The sequence below is a fragment of the Carcharhinus amblyrhynchos genome, chromosome 5, assembly GCF_965287045.1.
Source record: "Carcharhinus amblyrhynchos chromosome 5, sCarAmb.v2.hapA, whole genome shotgun sequence".
Taxonomy (NCBI): Eukaryota; Metazoa; Chordata; class Chondrichthyes; order Carcharhiniformes; family Carcharhinidae; genus Carcharhinus; species Carcharhinus amblyrhynchos.
This window is the reverse complement of record NC_137328.1, coordinates 106,392,743-106,410,767: the sequence shown is the minus strand read 5'-3', so window position 1 is coordinate 106,410,767 and position 18,025 is coordinate 106,392,743. Positions and strand designations below refer to the sequence as shown.

General features: G+C 40.3%; 1 protein-coding gene across 1 annotated transcript in view; it reads left to right on the top strand.

Moving 5' to 3' along the window:
* Positions 1-18,025, top strand: part of snx25 (sorting nexin 25) — a 217,221-nt gene that overhangs the window by 115,439 nt on the left and 83,757 nt on the right. Inside the window, exons 6-7 of the mRNA XM_080189403.1 lie at positions 739-925; positions 16,490-16,560. Of these exons, the coding sequence (XP_080045529.1) occupies positions 739-925; positions 16,490-16,560 (258 nt within the window). The remainder of the gene's footprint in view (positions 1-738; positions 926-16,489; positions 16,561-18,025) is intronic.

The window sequence follows — 18,025 nt, the reverse complement described above, 5'->3', positions numbered from 1 at the left end:
TACCTGTTGGCTTAACTTTTACAGGTGGCTATAATTAGAAGCTGCTTCCCTATTCTAGTTAGAGATAGCGGGTAGGTCCCAGAGGCTAAAATTGAATGCAGCATGGCCCACTGCAAAGGAGGCCAACTGAGTGACCAGTGAGAGCGCCACTGATGGCTAAGCACTAGGAAAGTAATGGAGGCTCCATCAATATCAGGGGAGCGTCTGCCATTAAAACTAGACACACCCATTTCCAGGAAATCTTCAGTCAGTGGTGAGTCTGTGATCTGGGAATGTCGCAACATTTCCATTTTCTGCTGGTAATCAATAAAGACCCTCACTATGAAACTGTCTCCCCTTAGTTGCCAGAGTGAATTGTATAACTTGCTGATAACTAGTTAACTCAGTAATCTTAATTGGCATCTAGTCGTAGTTGCTTGGGGTGCTGACACCTCATCCAGCCAGAGGTGGGACCTCATCAACAAAACAGCCCGACACCTATTTTCTGCAAAATGTTGCTTCTCCTGTATGGGCCTGGAAAACCCAGCCTCTAGCCTATAGCTGCTACCTGCTGATTATAGAAGAAATACTACTTTCTGGTACTGGAATGTTGCCTGTACTTGTGGAATTTGTGCCTTTCTGAGAGAAAGCACTTTTTCTTGTGATCTTTAGTATTTGTTCGTAATGACGATTGTCAACTTGGGTCTGTGTTCTGAATTTTGTCCATTCTAAACTCCTACCTGAATCTATTTTTGACAGTACTAAAACCAATGGTGGAACTGCTGAGTGATCCAGACTACATTAATCGAATGCTGCTAACACAGATGGAACACAGGGAGCAAGTGAATGAGCGTCACAAGAAAGCCTATACTTATGCTCCTTCCTATGAGGAGTTCATCAAACTTATCAACAGCAGCTGTGATGTGGAATTCTTAAAGCAGCTGAGGTAAAACAACCCTTTCCTTTGTGCAGTAGCCTTGATTTCACAGGTAGTTCTTTTGGTGATGTTGTGATTATCCACCACTTTGACCAAGTTTTAATCTCCTCCTTCGACTCAGCATAGATTTTTCTTGATTATATTTCTGTGAAACATTTTAAAGATGTAGCATCTAATAAAATGTTGTTACTGTTACTGGAGACTATGAAGTAAAAATTTGCACCTGTTTCCGGCAAGAATATCAGTGCAAGCTGGGTGGAATCAGCCAAACCAATGCAGAAGATTTAAGCTTGAATTGGGCTTACCCACAAAACTGACCACACTGGAGGAAATGGTAATGCAGTGATATTGTCACAAGATTTGTAATCCAAAGGCCCAGGCAGATATCCTGGGGATGTGGGTTCAATTCCCAACATGCTGGTAAAATTTAGCTCAGTTAATAAATCTGGAATATAAAGCTGGGCTAGGTGATGGTGATGATGCCACTGCATTATTTGTCGTGAAACCCCTCTGGGTCACTAATGTCCTTTAGGGAGGAGAAATTTGCCATTCTTACCAGTGACTTCAGACTGTCAGTAATATGGCTAACTCTTAACTACCCTTTGAAATGGCCAAGCAAACCACTCACTGCAAAGCCGGGTAACCTGCACATTCCATGAAAGAATACATGGTCTTTTGGCTCAGATCAAGCACAAGATGGGATGCATTGGGCCCACGCTGAGCACTGGTTTTGTAACTTTAAGAATGGAGTAAAACAAAAGTAAAATCCCATAAAAGAATACAAATAACACCATCCCAAGTTGGCATTGCGAGATTCTGCTGTATGTGCCGGTCCCAAAGGCTCATTAAATTGTGCTGCTTTTTTTAAAAAATACACAGGCACTGAGAGACATGGGTTAAGTTTTTTTCACATCACAATACTTAATTTAAAAATTAGCTGACTCGTGTACATCAATGGAATCATTTGATTGTTTCATACTTTAAATGGAGAATTGGATACCCTTATTAAAATACTGAATTTTGGAGTTGTACGCATTTTCAGTTAATAAAACTGCACTAGGCTACCACTCTTAAACAAGGAATCGGTTTAATGAAATGAAAAACAATTGCCTGATCGTGCTGTTTCACAGCAGATCTTATGTTGGTGATTATGTAATTGGATTTTTGTGATAATTGCAACCTAACCAGCAGAATTTTGGGCACAATTTTCTGATTGTACCCAAAGCAGAAAGTTTCTGTTGTGCTATTGGAAATTGTAAGTTATATGTTTCCTGGAAGGGAAGAGTTAAAATTGATACATGATTCATTTAAGTTGACAGGGCCCACCATCTAGAAAGAGCAAGTGAGGGATTATTTCTGATTACAGGTCGTGGGGAAAATCACAGAATTGTAGAATCCCTGCAGTGCAGATGGAGTCCATTTGGCCTATTGACCCTGCACTGATTCTTTGAGTGAACATCTCATGCCACCCAAGACCACCTGCCTGTAACCAATGTATCTTACCAACACTTACATGCTACATGTTTTTATCTGAAGCAAAAAGGAATGTTTTTAGGCATTGTACCTTTTTTGAATAAGTATGGGGTCAATAGATCCTTGCTGTATTGAAGAGAAATTAATTGCAAAAAATCCCACAGAAATGGGAAGCGTGCTGCAATCTAATTTCCAACATAGGGATTTATGATGCCTTTCAAAGAAAGTGTAATGGGATATGAAACTGGTTTAACTTCCTCAGCTGTTGAACTACACACGGCCCGTGGTCGGAGTGCAACTTTCCGATGTGGTTGCTGAACTCTATAGATTAATTGAGGGAACAATGTGTGGTGTGAGAACTCCAACTGAAACCAATTCAGTGATAGCATTCAGCTGGCGTTTTCTTGACCTATATGAACAGCTCCTTTGACCCTATATTTGGAAAAAAAAGAGAAGAAAAAGGAACTGGAAAATGAATGTAAATCTTGTGACGGATAGTCAAAGCTGATTGCTAATTCGATTCTTGTTGCTGCCCAGATAAATTGACATCAGTGTATTTAGTCACCTGTTTAACAATATTACTGTAACTCTACAACCAGATAACAAGCTTCCCTCCCCCATGCTGTCTGGCTTTCCTTAAAGTAAAAGCAGTAAAATATGGCAATGATGGGTGTTGGTAAAACTTGTCCAAACTGGTCTTGTATACCTGAAAGTGGGACTTCAGATTCATTATTGCAGTATTGTTGATTTTTATTGGAATTGAAACATTTTGAACTTGTTTTTCCTTCTGGTTTTCCATCCATTTTCTCCTAGCAAGTGAAAGGTTTTATTCTACACAAAACACTGGCTTTCGAGTGGTGGGGTTTGTTACTGTTTACAGCGGAATTGGTTTAAACGAAAAAGGTGTAATAATTGTTGCTCTCAAACACGAGGAAGAACTTGGTGATGATGTAAATTTTAAAAATCCGTTTTCAATCCTTGGTTTATTTAGTGCAGAGTATATATAGGTGGCTCATTGGTGTGCATTGACCTGTGAAAAACCTGTGATAACTTTGATGTCACTGAGGGATTTGTGGATTAGCTGAGGCAGTATCTCGAATGTGAGTGTAATCTGCTGCTCGCTGACTCGTGGTTTTAATAAGAACCTTAGGTGATGCATGATGACAAAGAGAAAGCACCATTGAAATTTATTGTAAAATTCACAATACATGTTTAAGTTTTCACATTACTGGGAACTTATCAATGAGTATCACATTTGATTGATTCCAAATATTTTTAAAAAACTCAATATATATAAACTTGCCACCCTTGCCTGGTTAGCCCTAAAAGTGATTCTAATCCCAAACTTTAATGTGGTTGACTATTTGTAACCTTCTGAGGTAGCTTGAGACTCTGTCAGTTGCACCAAATTGCTAGGACACCAATAAAAGGTGACCTCGCTGGATATCTCCACAACATAAGATTCAGTTCCTTTTCAATAAGGAAAATTTGTAGTCCCAGGAAAAGAACTGGGTCTACAACAGATTCTAGGTTCAGAAAGCTGTGTTTAGCTGTGTAAGCTCAGGCTTTATCTCACAGACCGACAGTCTCCCAATTAAAACAAAGCTGATATAAGGAGTTTGTTGCAGGGTGATGCTTTTTTTCCCTGCATAGTTAGATCAATGGGTTTTACTTGTCTGTGATTTTAATGCCTCGTCAGTTCATTATAAACATGGTAAGATGGAACATTGTGTTGTCTCTACCGAAGTTTGGTAAAATGCTTGGATTGAAGACATGATGTTTTGAGACCAATCCCCTCTTTGAATGTAGAGGGACATTCTTGCACTGTTTAGATGTGTTCCAAATAATGCAGAGTTGAGAGCTTCTGACACATTGCTGTAGCGAGCAATTTCTTTTCAGGGTGGTTGTGGGGATTAGTCAATCAATTGCTTTTCACCTAAATTTTAGCTGCAGAAAATCACTGAGGATTTGTTCTTCGAATACATCTGTGATTATCCAGCTGACCTAGCATGACCAAGATTTAACAAGTCTAAACATTTCAAGGCATACAGATTCTCCGAACACTGGTGAGCATGTGATTGTAATCTTAAATCCTGCTTTACCATGGGAGTCCTTAACGACAAAATCAAAATACTGCATAAGTTTGAAGGAAGATGTAATTATTAAGTAAAATAATTAATTGTTAAAAACACATTTAGTTAGAACATGGAGTTAATTGGTGCTTGAGTAATGCTAGAAAACAAAGGAACATGCTGTTGAAGCTTTTTCTGTACTCACCAGGACACACAACAATACCAGATTTCATGCTGCATGAGAACAGGTTGCTGCTGATTGGTTGACACATTGATTCTGATTGGTCAAAGCATTGCCATGGAGAATACAGCAGGGATCTATTGTCCCCCAATTCAAGAAAAGTTCAATGCCTAGAAACATTCCTTTTACTTTATGTGAAGATATGTAGCGTCTAGCAAATGTAAATAGGCCAGATAACAGACAGATAATCTTAAATTGGTTGTTTGTGTAATCCTTAGCACACTCTGCATTTGATAAACACATACTCTCTATTCACGGAATTACATCTAACATCAGACATCATGTTCTGTAAGCAAAAGGGATAAATGTTAGCAAGGCCTGTATCTTAAGCAGGACAAATACTATATCATTAATTGCATGGAATGTGGGAGGGAGCTCAAGTTCAGTTTGGAGGCAGAATTTGTAAGGGAAAAACAGCTGGAAGATTTGTCTAGTTTGGAGCTAGTGGAAGAAATTGCAGTAATCTTCACAGGAAAAACCAGCAGTTATCTTGCAGAAGGCAGAAAGAGAGTCCATGCAGAGTGGTGTCCACCCAAGCCAGGAGAAGGGGCTAAAAAAAATCCACAGTCATGAAGTTTTGAAAAATGGTTAGAGGATTGTTTAGCTAAAAACTAATGGAAGAGATCTCCATAAAGATTCATATCTTGGAGGTTAGCTAGCACACCTCAGAAATTCTGACATGCTTGGTTTGAATTCTTTAAGCCTAATTAAAAATCCTTATCTGCCTTAAAAATATTCAAAGACTTCACCTGTTCTCCTTTAGCTGCAACCTATGTTGCATGTTTAAAGAACTCCAGTGAATTGGTTAAACATGATTTCCCTTTCCAAAGCCATGTTGGCTGTGCCTGATTACTTTGAATTTTTGCAAGTGCTCTTTTATAATGTCTTTACTAATAGCTTCCACCATTTTCCTCTGACAGATGTTAAGCTAACTGGCCTGTAGTTTCCTAATTCCTATCTCCCTTCCTTTTTGAATAAAGGGGTTACATTCACTATTTTCCAATTTAGAACCACAGTCATTTTGCTACAGAAAGTGGTCATTCAAGTATTATAAAGTGGGCAAGGAACCCTGATTAAAATTAGGACAAAATCTACTAACATGATGAAGCAATAGAATCCCAGCAGTGTACGCTCCTGCTGTCAGTATTCACAATTGTTCATGAGCTGAATCGGTGGGATATGAGCTATTTCATACTTGGAATTGCTACTTGGAACTTCGTTTGATGATTCTGATCACGTGAGGTCAGTTGAGAGAATCGTTCAGGTGGAAACCATTTGGCCAGCTGTGGCCAGTTCCTTGACAGTGCAATCCAGTTTTTCTTTACTAGTAGCTCTACAACTTTATTCCCTTAAACTATATTTCTAATCTTTTTTGCAATTTATTGTTGAATTTATTTCCTCCCTACCTTTCAGGTAGTCCATGAAAGAATACACTAAATGATTTCCTCTTTTTAAGGCAAATTGTTGGGGCTGAGTTCAGAAATCTTTCTCTGGCACCATACACCTGACTTGGGTGTGTTAAATGCTGACCCTGGGTGTTGAGGTTTAAATAAGTTTCATTTTCTAATTTTTTTCAGTTTAAGGAACAAACAATTAGTCCACAATAGTAATTAAATGAAATAAATAAAAATGACCACTGTATGGAAGTGACAGTGAACGTATTCTAGTGTATATTGCATGCCATCAGACACATTTTTAGTGATATCAGAATGACCAATTTGTATTCTGGCTACATTTATTTGTTTGTTGCCGACAAAGACAAATTGAATTGCTGATCTGAAAAGTGGACCTTTTTTGTTTAATCAATGATAGAATCTTGATGAAATTTACAGTTTGCATTTTAATCATGGAGCTGGGGGATTGAACTATTGCAGTAAGCATGGGAACCAGTAAGCATTTGTCAAAAAAAAACTTCAGATCCATGAATTCATATTTCCCTTCTAACAGAACCTTCTATCTGTCTAACTCCATATTGTATATGTATGAGTGCAATAGGAACTATATTTGCCTACAGAACAGTCACACCATTCAACTTGTGCATGAGGCATATTGGGAAGATTCTGACAGTGCATTAAGCTCCAGTGTAAATTGCTAGTCTGTCTTTTCCATGTAATCAAAGCTTCCGGCAGTGAGAATGAATTTATGATCAGAAACAGTGAGACAAGCCACACATTTGACGGGTTTGATTAAAGTGGGCAAATTACATCTCGGTGCTTTGTTGTTTGCGAGGATTGTGTTGAGCAGCCATGTAACACTGCCATATGTTCACCATCCCTGGATTGGCAGCTGCCAGCAAATAGTTTTGCAGAAGAATTATCTTTGTAGGAAAGTGTTCAGGAAACATGTTTGCATTTGTTACAAGCTGACATGCTGGTGAAGCAAGAAAATAATGCCATCAAGCCATGATATTACTCATGAAGGATATCACTGAGATGTATAGTTTATTTATGGATCTTGCCCTCTAATGGAAAATTTGATTTTCTTTCACCCTGAAAGCAGTTTCCCTTTTAAAAAATGTTTTATTGGGCTAGATAAAAGAGCAGATAATGGCTAGCAATGAATTAAAAACAATCATTTAATCATGCTGCCCTGACATTTATAAAGTCTTCTCAAGCTCAGTTTGATGTCGAAATTCCTTGATTAAATTAATGCATTGAACTCACCTTAGTCACTATTACATCTTTGCCAATCATTAGCATCATTAGAATTTTTATTCAATTTTCATGTTGATTGTGTCCTTCCTCTGTTGGGTGTGCGCACCATTTCAAAGGTTGAAGTACTGTGTGGCTTATTATAAATTATCCGATTACACTCCATCTGACAGAATCAAACACTGACAATCATGTGCAGTTTGAATCAGCTAGTGTAGCTTAATTAGCTTTAGCACAAAATCATGGAGAAGTGATGAGGTCTAATTTAGATGTATTTTAAATGTGACATAAATAGACATTATTGTTCATTTCAAGATGGTCCTTCAATCCAAATCAATTCCTGTCAACTGCTCTAGAGGAGTGTTGTCCAGTAGAAGTCTCTAACTAGCTACAGCTGCTGCTGTGCCGGCACATTTTAGTAACTGTGGGGTTTAAGTTGACCTTTTGAAGCCTCTAAATGTTCATCCAAAAATGATAATTGGCTTGTATGTCAAAAATGAAATGTGAACTGCTGGTGTGGGTGGACACCATGTTAAAATGTGAAAAGGAACACCAATAATTCACATTAAATCGTGTGATTTATTGAATGAATTGAAACATTATAAAATGGTCAAACTCATTGCCTTTGGTATCTAGCGCAGGGCTCAGTGAATTCATTCGGAGTCACTTTGGCTACAAAGCATAAAAAACACCTGTTTCCCCTCATTGTGAAGGCTTTTCTCCATCACCAGTACACCTATTCTCTTTGATGCAAACAAGAAACTTGAATGGCTTGCTGAAGCACGCATGTGAAGGTTGCGGTATGGATGTTAGACGCCCTGGTACAACCACAATATGGATGTTACTACTTTGTTGGCGACTTTTGGTCTGATTTGCCATATGGGAAATTAACATGTAACATATTCATAAGCTGCCTTGTTTTGTAGGCCGCTGGGACTCTTATTCTACTCATTATCAATGCATAACTTCACTCCATCTTTTCCATTTAGCTGTCATCATGGAAGCTCCTGCAGGGAACGTTTTCGCACAGTTCTGTGTTTGAACAGTACCGTCGACTTCAATTTTGTTCTGTTGGTCAGGGCAGGCTCGAAGTTACCTTGAATCTTGTCTTCTTATCCCTTGTCGTTTTCACTGCCTGGGATTTTCAGGCACTGAACCGGTGGGCAATATCACGGGCAGGGCAGGAAAATTTGGGCTGCCACTAAAACAACACCTACTGGTGTCGGGGCTGGAAAATACCACCCACAAGAATTACTTTCCACTCCACATTTTGGCTGGTGGGTATTTTGAAATGCATGGGTGTTTCATTTAGGTTTTGATGTATCATCATGGGTTTTGTGGTTTTTGATGCTGCCTGATGACGAATCATTTGAAACTAGTAATTTTGGCATCAAGGACTTTTGAGAGTCTCTGAATGATCTTGATCTTCTGCAAAACTAGATTGCTTGATTTCATGAAATGGCTATACTAACTAGATATTAGTTGCAATTTGGAACTAGTTTATTGCTTCTAAATTTGAATGGGTATAAAATCAGAAATATAAGTTACCATGTGTACTATACTTGACCCAGTAGCACTGAAAGTTGTACTGGAAATATCACTTTGGCAATAACTTCTCTTCCAATGACTTGAGAGTGATAAAATATTCATGGCAAGGTGAGAGAAAAATAAAAATGTTTTTAAAGTGGAGCTCAATGTCTTGAGTTTATGGGGGGTGGATTGAAAGACCATTTGCCAACCTGTCAATTTTGTGCTACTGTGGAAGAGATTATCTGGAATGAAAGCTGCTAATGTCTCCCCTGACTGAGTCATGTCCTTCATCATAAATCTGATATGTCAGCATTTCTGTTTTTTTGAGAAAAAGTGAACTTAGGAATCAAATGCACACACTGTGCATTTAACTCTCATATCAGAATAAGTGAAAACTGCTCCATTGCTAACCTTCCACCCTTTTCTATTGTTGCTGTATTGTTTCTGTAGATGGTGGTTGATGATAAAAACCATCTTTCATTATTTTGTGTTTCTTTACAACAGCAATAGATTATTAAGTGACACGTATTTAATTTTCTGCCAATTTGTGGCAGAGCAAGCGCCTGTCAAGGTCAGCGTGACAAAATTGTCAAAATGGTACAGTAAGGCTGCTGCAGATCATAAGGCGGTAATAATCAATATTTAAAAATGAGTCACTTTGAACTTTATATTATTAGTGAATATCAAACTGCAAGGCTAATTTCCTGACCTACTTGATGAATTTGATATGGTAATTCTGCCTTTGGTATTGCTGTAATCTCCAGATTTGTTTAGCTGTGTTTGGAATAGTGTTATCTCACAAGATAGCTCACACTGCAAAGCCATTGGGAGATTTTATTTTTGAGCCTTCCTGTTTTGAGTGGTAGAGGATAGTTGGAGAATAGGAAGGGCGGATGCTTTTTTTTCCTCCACCTAAATAGACTCAGTAGTGATCACATTACTAATCCTGTCTGTGCCAAAAATGGAAAGAAACCAAAAAAAAACCCCTCAAGTTTTGAATGCCAGAAGATGCACGCATTTTTAGCGGACAGCAAGTTTACTTCTTGAATGTATTTTTACCATAGGAATGTCTTCAAATTTAATTTTAAAGTCACTTAGAGACTTCAGGAACTCTAAATTAGTCCCATGACAAATAGAAAATTGCGTGTTTTTGTCAAAAAGCTGTATTAGCCTGTATCTCATTTAGTCAAATCAATCTCATCATGACACACGTTACGAATGGACTTTGAGGAGTTATATAAAAATATCAAAAAGGTTCAGAAGTGGGAGCCGCTATTTAACAAACCATCTGATTAATTTTTCTTTAGGGCCAGGGTGTTGCAGTTGGATATTGGAGAGCAGTAAGATGTAGTGTTTGGCTACCAAAGATCTTCAGTAAAATTAAGCATGAGATGTTGTTACAGATGATGGAGTAGCCTTAGGATTGTTGTTGGGTGCCAGCTTTTTCTAATGTGTACAAATGACCTGGATTCAAAGGACCAATGCAATTTGGTCAGACTTGTAATATTGCCTGAAACGTATAGGGGGCAATCTTACTGGCTCATCATGCCAGTCGATTGGGCGGAGGGCGAGGGAGAGAGAGATGGTGGTAGTGGATTGGGTGTTTGGGGGTGGGGGGAAATGTCAGGTTCCCAACACACTGATTGTGTATACTTTACATAATGCACTGGGAATATCTTTGGTAAGATTCCCCCATAGTGTGTTGAATTAAGTAGGTGAGAGGCTGAAGGAGCTATGGGTGTGATAGTTAACAATTCTAGTCCACTCATTGCAACAATTATAAAAGAAAATGGCAGAATGCTGTACTAGTTTGCCAGATTATCGAGTGAAAGTCTGAGATCATCACACCCTGGCTGTTTTGTGCTCTGGCTCATACAGTTTGAATACTATGTTTAGTTCTGGCTTCCTAGGGTAATACAAAAAGAGGCCAGGAGGCTGACCCCAGTGTCAAAGGATTGAACATTGTGCCCAAGTTAGGAAAACCCTGGATCATCTGTCACTTCGACCACAACTGAAGGACATGTACACATGGACACAAACTGATAAACGCAGAATTCAGTGCTAATGTCTGAAAGCTGCTTTTCACAAGAGTGCTTAATATCGAGAATGGCTGTCTGAAAAGGTTCAGTGGAAGCAAAAATTCTCAAATGTTGGTGGGGCGATTCACATTGATTATAAGACCAGGTCAGAGATTTGGCAAAGTGTTTGTGACTGATGCAGTTCAGTTTCTGGCCAGTGGTAAACACAGGGTATTGATGGTGGGGCATTCAGCGAGGAAGACAATGTATGGAGGAGATGGTTAGACCCTCTTTTGTTGAAGATGGCACTTGCCTGCTATGAATGTTACTTTTCAGTTACCAGCCCAACTTTGAATGTTGTCCAGGTCTTACTACATGGAGGAACACTTAATTATCTGAACACTTCCTAGTCATCAGTAAACACCAAATAGTTGGCGAAGAATTATTCTTCTGGCTCTGTGTACTGAACTGCCAGGGGAACATTGGATCATCGGGGCATAAGGATTGCACCTGATTTTCCAATGTATAATATGTACTGAACCCAGATGACCCAAAGCACCTAGTCATCAATTGAGGAAAATTTCCCTTAATACAATTATTTATAAAGTGGACATGGCACTTCTTTGATGTTTGATTGCATAAATTGAGTCTTTCTGAATTCGGCAATATTGAAAAAGTAATGTAAATGAGAGATTCCACCCTTGCAGTATGGGTGAAATATCATGCTGACATTTCTACCCCAGGAGATATAGAATCTACTGCAAGGAAATAGAATACACTTATGGTTCTTTATACATCTAGAAATGAGAAAACAGACATTGCTAAATTGCATTAAGGTAAACAAGCCCCCGGGACCGGATGGTATCTATCCCAGAGTACTGCAGGAGACAAGGGAAGAAATAGCTGTGGCCTTAACAGATATCTTCACATCCTCTTTGGAGTGCACGGTGGCACAGTGGTTAGCACTGCTGCCTCACTGCGCCAGGGACCCAGGTTTGATTCATGGCTTGGATCACTGTGTCTGTGTGGAGTTTGCAAGTTCTCCCAGTGTCTGCTTGGGTTTCCTCTGGGTACTCTGGTTTCCTCCCACAGTCCAAAGATGTATGGGTTAGGTGGATTGGCCATGCTAACATTACCCCTTAGTGTTAGGGGGACTAGCTAGGTTAAATGCATGTTGTTATGGGAATAGGGCCTGGGTGGCTTTGTGGTTGGTGCAGATCTGATGGGCTGACTTGGGTGAGATAGAACATAGAACACTACAGCACAAACAGGCCGTTCGGCCCACAAGTTGCGCCGATCATATCCATACCTACCAGGCCGTAGAACTATCTATAACTCCCAATCCCGTTAAATCCCATGTACTCATGCAGAAGTCTGTTAAAAGACCCCAGCAAGCTCGCCTCTACCACCACCAATGGCAGCCGATTCCACTCACTCACCACCCTCTGAGTGAAAAACTTACCCCTGACATCTCCTCTGTACCTGCTCTCCAGCACCTTGAACCTGTGTCGTCTCGTAGCGAAAATTTCAGCCCTGGGAAATAGCCTCCGAGAATCCACTCTATCTTCCTCTCAACATTTTATAAACCTCTATTAGGTTGCCTCTCAACCTTCGTCTCTCCAGGGAGAAGAGACCTAGCTCCCTCAACCTATCTTCATAAGGCATGCCTCCCAATCTAGGCAACATCCTTGCAAATCTCCTCTGCACCCTCTCAATAGCTTCCACATCCTTCCTGTAGTGAGGCGACCAGAACTGCGCACAGTACTCCAAGTGGGGTCTGACCAGGGTCTTATAAAGTTGCAGCATTACCTCCAACTCCTAAACTCAATCCCTCGATTAATGAAGGCCAGTACACCATACGCCTTCTTGGCCACGTCCTCCACCTGCAAGGCCAATTTAAGAGTCCTATGGACCTGGACCCGGACCCCAACATCCTTCTGCTCTTCAACCCAGCTAAGACTCCTACCCTTGATATTGTACTCCTGCATCCCATTCGTCCTGCCAAAATGGACCACTACACATTTATCTGCATTGAAGTCCATCTGCCACTTCTCCACCCAGTCTTGCATCATATCTATGTCTTGCTGAAACTTCTGACATCCCTCCAGACTATCCACAACACCAGCAACCTTCGTGTTGTCGGCGAACTTACTAACCCATCCCTCCACTTCCTCATCCAGGTCATTTATGAAAATGACAAACAGCAAGGGTCCTGGAACAGATCACTGGTGACTGACCTCCATGCAGAAAAAAGGACATGGAAGCTTTGGAGAGAGTGCAAAGAAATTTCACCAGGATGTTGCCTGGTCTCAAGGACATTGATTATGAGGAGAGGTTGAATAAACTAGGATTGTTTTCACTGGAAAGGTGGAAGCTGAGGGGAGACCTGATAAATGTCTACAAAATTATGAGAAGCATAGGCAGGGTGGATAGTCAGAGGCTTTTTCCTCAGGTGGAAGTGTCAATTACAAGGGGGCACGGGTTCAAGGTGAGGGGGGGTGAAAGTTTAAGGGAGATTTGCAGGGGGAGTTTTTCATGCAGAGTGGTGGGCACGTGGAACGTGCTGCCAGAAGAGGTGGTGGAAGCAAGCACATTGGCAACATTTAACAGGAATCTGGATGGGTACATGAATAAGGAGGGAATAGAGGGATATGGACTGAGTCAGGGCAGAATGTTTTGTTTTAGTTTAGGGCATCACAATCAGCCAAGACTTAGAGGGCTGAATGACCTATTCCTGTGCTGTACTTCTTTGTTCTTTGTTGTTGATCTTTGACAGTTAGGAGCAGGCCACTCAGCCCTTCAAGGCTGCTCTGCCATTTATTAAGATAATGACTGATGAGACTTTGAGCTCCTGTCTATCCCTGATGACCTTTTACTCCCTTGTTTATTAAGAATATATCTAATTCTGCCTTGAAAACATTCAGAGACTCTGTTTTTTGAGGAAGGAATCCCAAAGACTTATTACCTGCTGAGAGAAAAAAAACTCCTCATCTGTTTTAAATGGGCAACACCTTATTTTGAAACAGTGACCCCTAATTCTAGATTTTCCTACAAGAGGAAACATCCTCTCCACACTGACACTGTCAAGACCCCTTAGGATCTTGTTTGTTTCAATCAACTCGCCTGTTACACCTCTGAACTCCAGCCAACATAAGCCTGGCCTGCCCAGTCTTTCTTAGTTTCTTAACCCACCCATTTCCTGGTATTAGTTTAGTAAACCTTCTGTGAACTGCTTACAATGCATTTACATCCTTCCTTACATAAGGAGATAATTACTCTAGCCCATACTCCAGATGTTTACAACTGAAGCATAACCTCTGCTTTTATGTTAAGTTTCCCTTGTAAACAATAACATTCTATTAGCTTTCCTAATTACCTGCTGTACCTACATATTCCTCTTCAGTGAGTCATGCACTAGGGTGCCGAGGTTTCTGAGATTCAGCTCTGCAATCTTCCATTATGTAGATGTGCTTTTTTATTCTTCCCATCAAAATGGACAATTTCATATTTTCCCTTATTATCCTCTCTTTTGCTCACTTGCTTAATCTATGTCCCTTTATCGTCTCCAATTGTTCTTTTCACATTTTACTTTCCTATCTATCTTTGCATCATCAGCAAACTTAGCAACCTTTCCTTCGATCCAGGAGAAATGATCACCAGGACTTCAATTTCAAAGCATTGAGGAATAGTGAATGAGCCTAAATGAATTCCTGAAACTTATTATTTATTATTTTATCAAAGGTGTGAAGAATGGATGATTGGAAGTTAGTGCAGGATAGGATGAGGATGGTTGATTTTTAAATATGTTGCAATTTTTTAAAGAGAAGAGGATAGGAGGTTGGCAGGAAGACATGGAATAATGAGGCTTCCAGGCCACACAATCCTGGATCAAAGTTTCTTGCTGTGGTGTGGGCAAAGGAGTGAAAATAACTCACCTTGGTAATGGATAGAATATGCTGTTTGAAACTCAACTCTGACTTGAACTGGATCCCAAGGCTTCATTCAACCCAGATTAGTGATTGAGAGAGAAAGACTTGACTTTACATAGCAACGTACAATACCTATGGAAATGCCAAAGAACTTTGCAACCAATTAAACTTTTGAAGTATGGTCACCATTATAAGTCAGGAATGACACAAACATCCATCAACAGCGATATGTTAAGATGGTCTATTTTAGTAATGTTTACCAATGGACAAATATTGGCCAGGATACCAGGAATAAGTCCCATGCTCCTCTTTGAAATAATGTCTGACCTTTCACATTCACCCGAGAGAACAGACAGGGCCTCGCTTTAACATTTTTGCCAAAAGGTGACATTTGTAACAGTGCAGCACTCTGTCAGTACTGCACTGGAGTATCAACCTAGATTTTTGTACTTGAGTTATGGAGTGGGACTTGAACCTGCAACCTTCCGACTTGGAGACCAAGAGCATCAGACCACAGCTGATAATTATGATCATGAGCTAATGGCTGAGGAGTGGCATGGAATTGGTAACAAGGAAGTAACTTTTATCATCGGCTGAAATCATGATTTCTGACTTCCTAATGTTCAACTGGAGGAGATTTTGACTCCCACGTGCAAGGTAATCATAGAATCCCTACTGTGCAGAAGGAGGCCATTTGGCCCATTGAGTCTGCACCAACCACCATCTTATCCAGGCCCTATCCCTGTAACCCCATGTATTCAGTCTGCTAATTCCCCTGACGCTAAGGGGCAATTTAGCATGGCCAATTCACTTAGCCTGCACATCTTTGGGGCACAGTGACAATCTGACAGCACAATTATGGTAATGGTAACATAATGCATAGTTGGAATTAACTATAGAACAGCTGAAACCATGTTTCCAGAAGGACCATTGTGAGTTGAGGAACTGGTGGGGAGATGGTATAGATAGATTTTGGGAACACTGGAGGAGTCTATATGGATATGATGAGAATAGCTATTTATGCAGATATATTAGCAATGTTGGGAAGGTAGGATCGATGCTCCATGTGAAGCTAGTGCTATGGAGACAAATATCAGGTGTTGGAAGAAGGAAGGCATGGTTGAACACTGAGAATGTGAGAAGTTAAATCAGTTGTAAAAAAATTTCATTGTGATGTTTGTCCACAAGCCCAGAATCTTCAAATTTTACAATATGGGAGGCCTATTCATTCATAATGTTAAAAGAACTAACTCCTGCTCTTTCTTGACATCCTTTTAAATTTTTATTTATGAAATATTGATCTCCTTCCCATTTTAAAAGCAGTATGGATTCTGCTACAGCCTTCATTTCATATGGGTATTCTGCGTCCTAAAGAAAATTGAACTAACTTCTTTGTTCTTTTGCTGATAGATTTATGAATTCTAATTACTGACTCTTTGGACTGAGAAAACCCCCTCAGCATTTTAAAGAGACTTGAACAAGTCTTCACTTAGTTTAAAATCCTTTGAGGAATTGAAACATGAGTGTTGCAGTCAGGATCCAGAACTCTAGCACTGTAGTTGTTATGATTCTTTGTGTGTTTTTTATGGAATTGTCAAGAAATTGTGAATGCAAATAATTCTTAAGCCTAAAGAATTCAAAATTCTGTCTCTCAAACAGGTATCAAATTGTGGTTGAAATTATTCAGGCGACTACAATCAGTAGTTTACCCCAGATGAAGAAACCAAAAGGTAAGCATTCTACTATATTTCTTCTTAGTATTCCCCCATGACAATGCTCCTTTCACAACCTGCACAACCTCTGCTTCCTTTGCAACGATAGAAACTAGAAGCATGAGTAGGCCATTTGGCCCTTCGAGCCTGCTCCGCCATTCACTTTGATCATGGCTGGTCATGCTCAATATCCTGATTTCCTCCCGCCCCTCCCATATCCCTTGATCCCTTAAGTCCTAAGGGCTATATCTAATTTCTTCTTGAAATCACAACTTTTTGACCTCAACTTTCTGTGGTAGTGAATTCCACACATTCACCCCTCTGGGTGAAAAAATTTCTCCTCACTTGAGTTCTAAAAGGTTTACCCCTTATCCTCAAATTATGACCCCTAGTCCTGGACTCCCCCACCGTTGGGAACATTCTTTCTGAATCTACTCTGTCTAACCCTGTTAGAATTTTACAAGTTTCAATGAGATCCCCTCTCACTCTTCTCAATGCCAGTGAATATAATCCTAACTGTCTTTCCTCATATGATGGACCTGTCATCCCAGGAATCAGCCGGTTAAACCTTTGCTGTACTACCTCTATAACAAGGACATCCTTCCTCAGGTGAGGACACCAAAACTGATCCCAGGTGTGGCCTCACCAACACCCTTTACAATTGCAACAAAACATCTCTATCCCTATAGTCATTCCTCTTGCTATGAAGGCCAACATACCATTTGCTTTCTTCACTGCCTGCTGTACCTGCATGCTTACTTTCAGTGACTGATGCACTAAGACACCAAGGTCTCGCTGAGTATCCACCTCTCTCAATTTACACCGATTCAAGTAATAACTTGTCTTCCTATTATTGGTATGATGTGGAGATGCCAGCATTGGACTGGGGTGGGCACAGTAAGAAATCTCACAACATCAGATTAAAGTCCAACAGGTTTTGGAGCGCTCTTCCTTCAACAGATGGGTCAGATACTCACCTGATGAAGGAGCAGCACTCTGAAAGCTCGTGCTACTAAATCAACCTGTTGGACTTGAATCTGGTGTTGAGACTTTTACTGTATTATTGCTACCAAAATGGATAACTGGAGCCGACGAGGGAGTGAGCTATCTTGGATCTGGTGCTATGTAATGAGGCGGGTAGAATTAGGGACCTTGCGGTGAAGGATCCTCTTGGAGAGAGTGATCCTTGCATGGTGGAGTTTCTGTTGCAGATGGAGGAGGAGAAAGTGGGTTCCCGGACACGCGTCCTTTGTTTGAATAGAGGGGAGTATGGTAGGATGAGAGAAGAATTGGCGAATGTGGACTGGGGGAGCGCGTTGGAAGGTAGGTCTGCTGAGGAGCAGTGGAGGATCTTTAAGGAGATCTTTCTTGGTGCTCAGCAGAAATTTATTCCGATGGTCAAAAAGGACAGTAGGAGGAGAGGTAATAAGCCGTGGATAACGAAGGAGGTGAAGGAAAGTGTTAAATTAAAAGCGGAGGAATT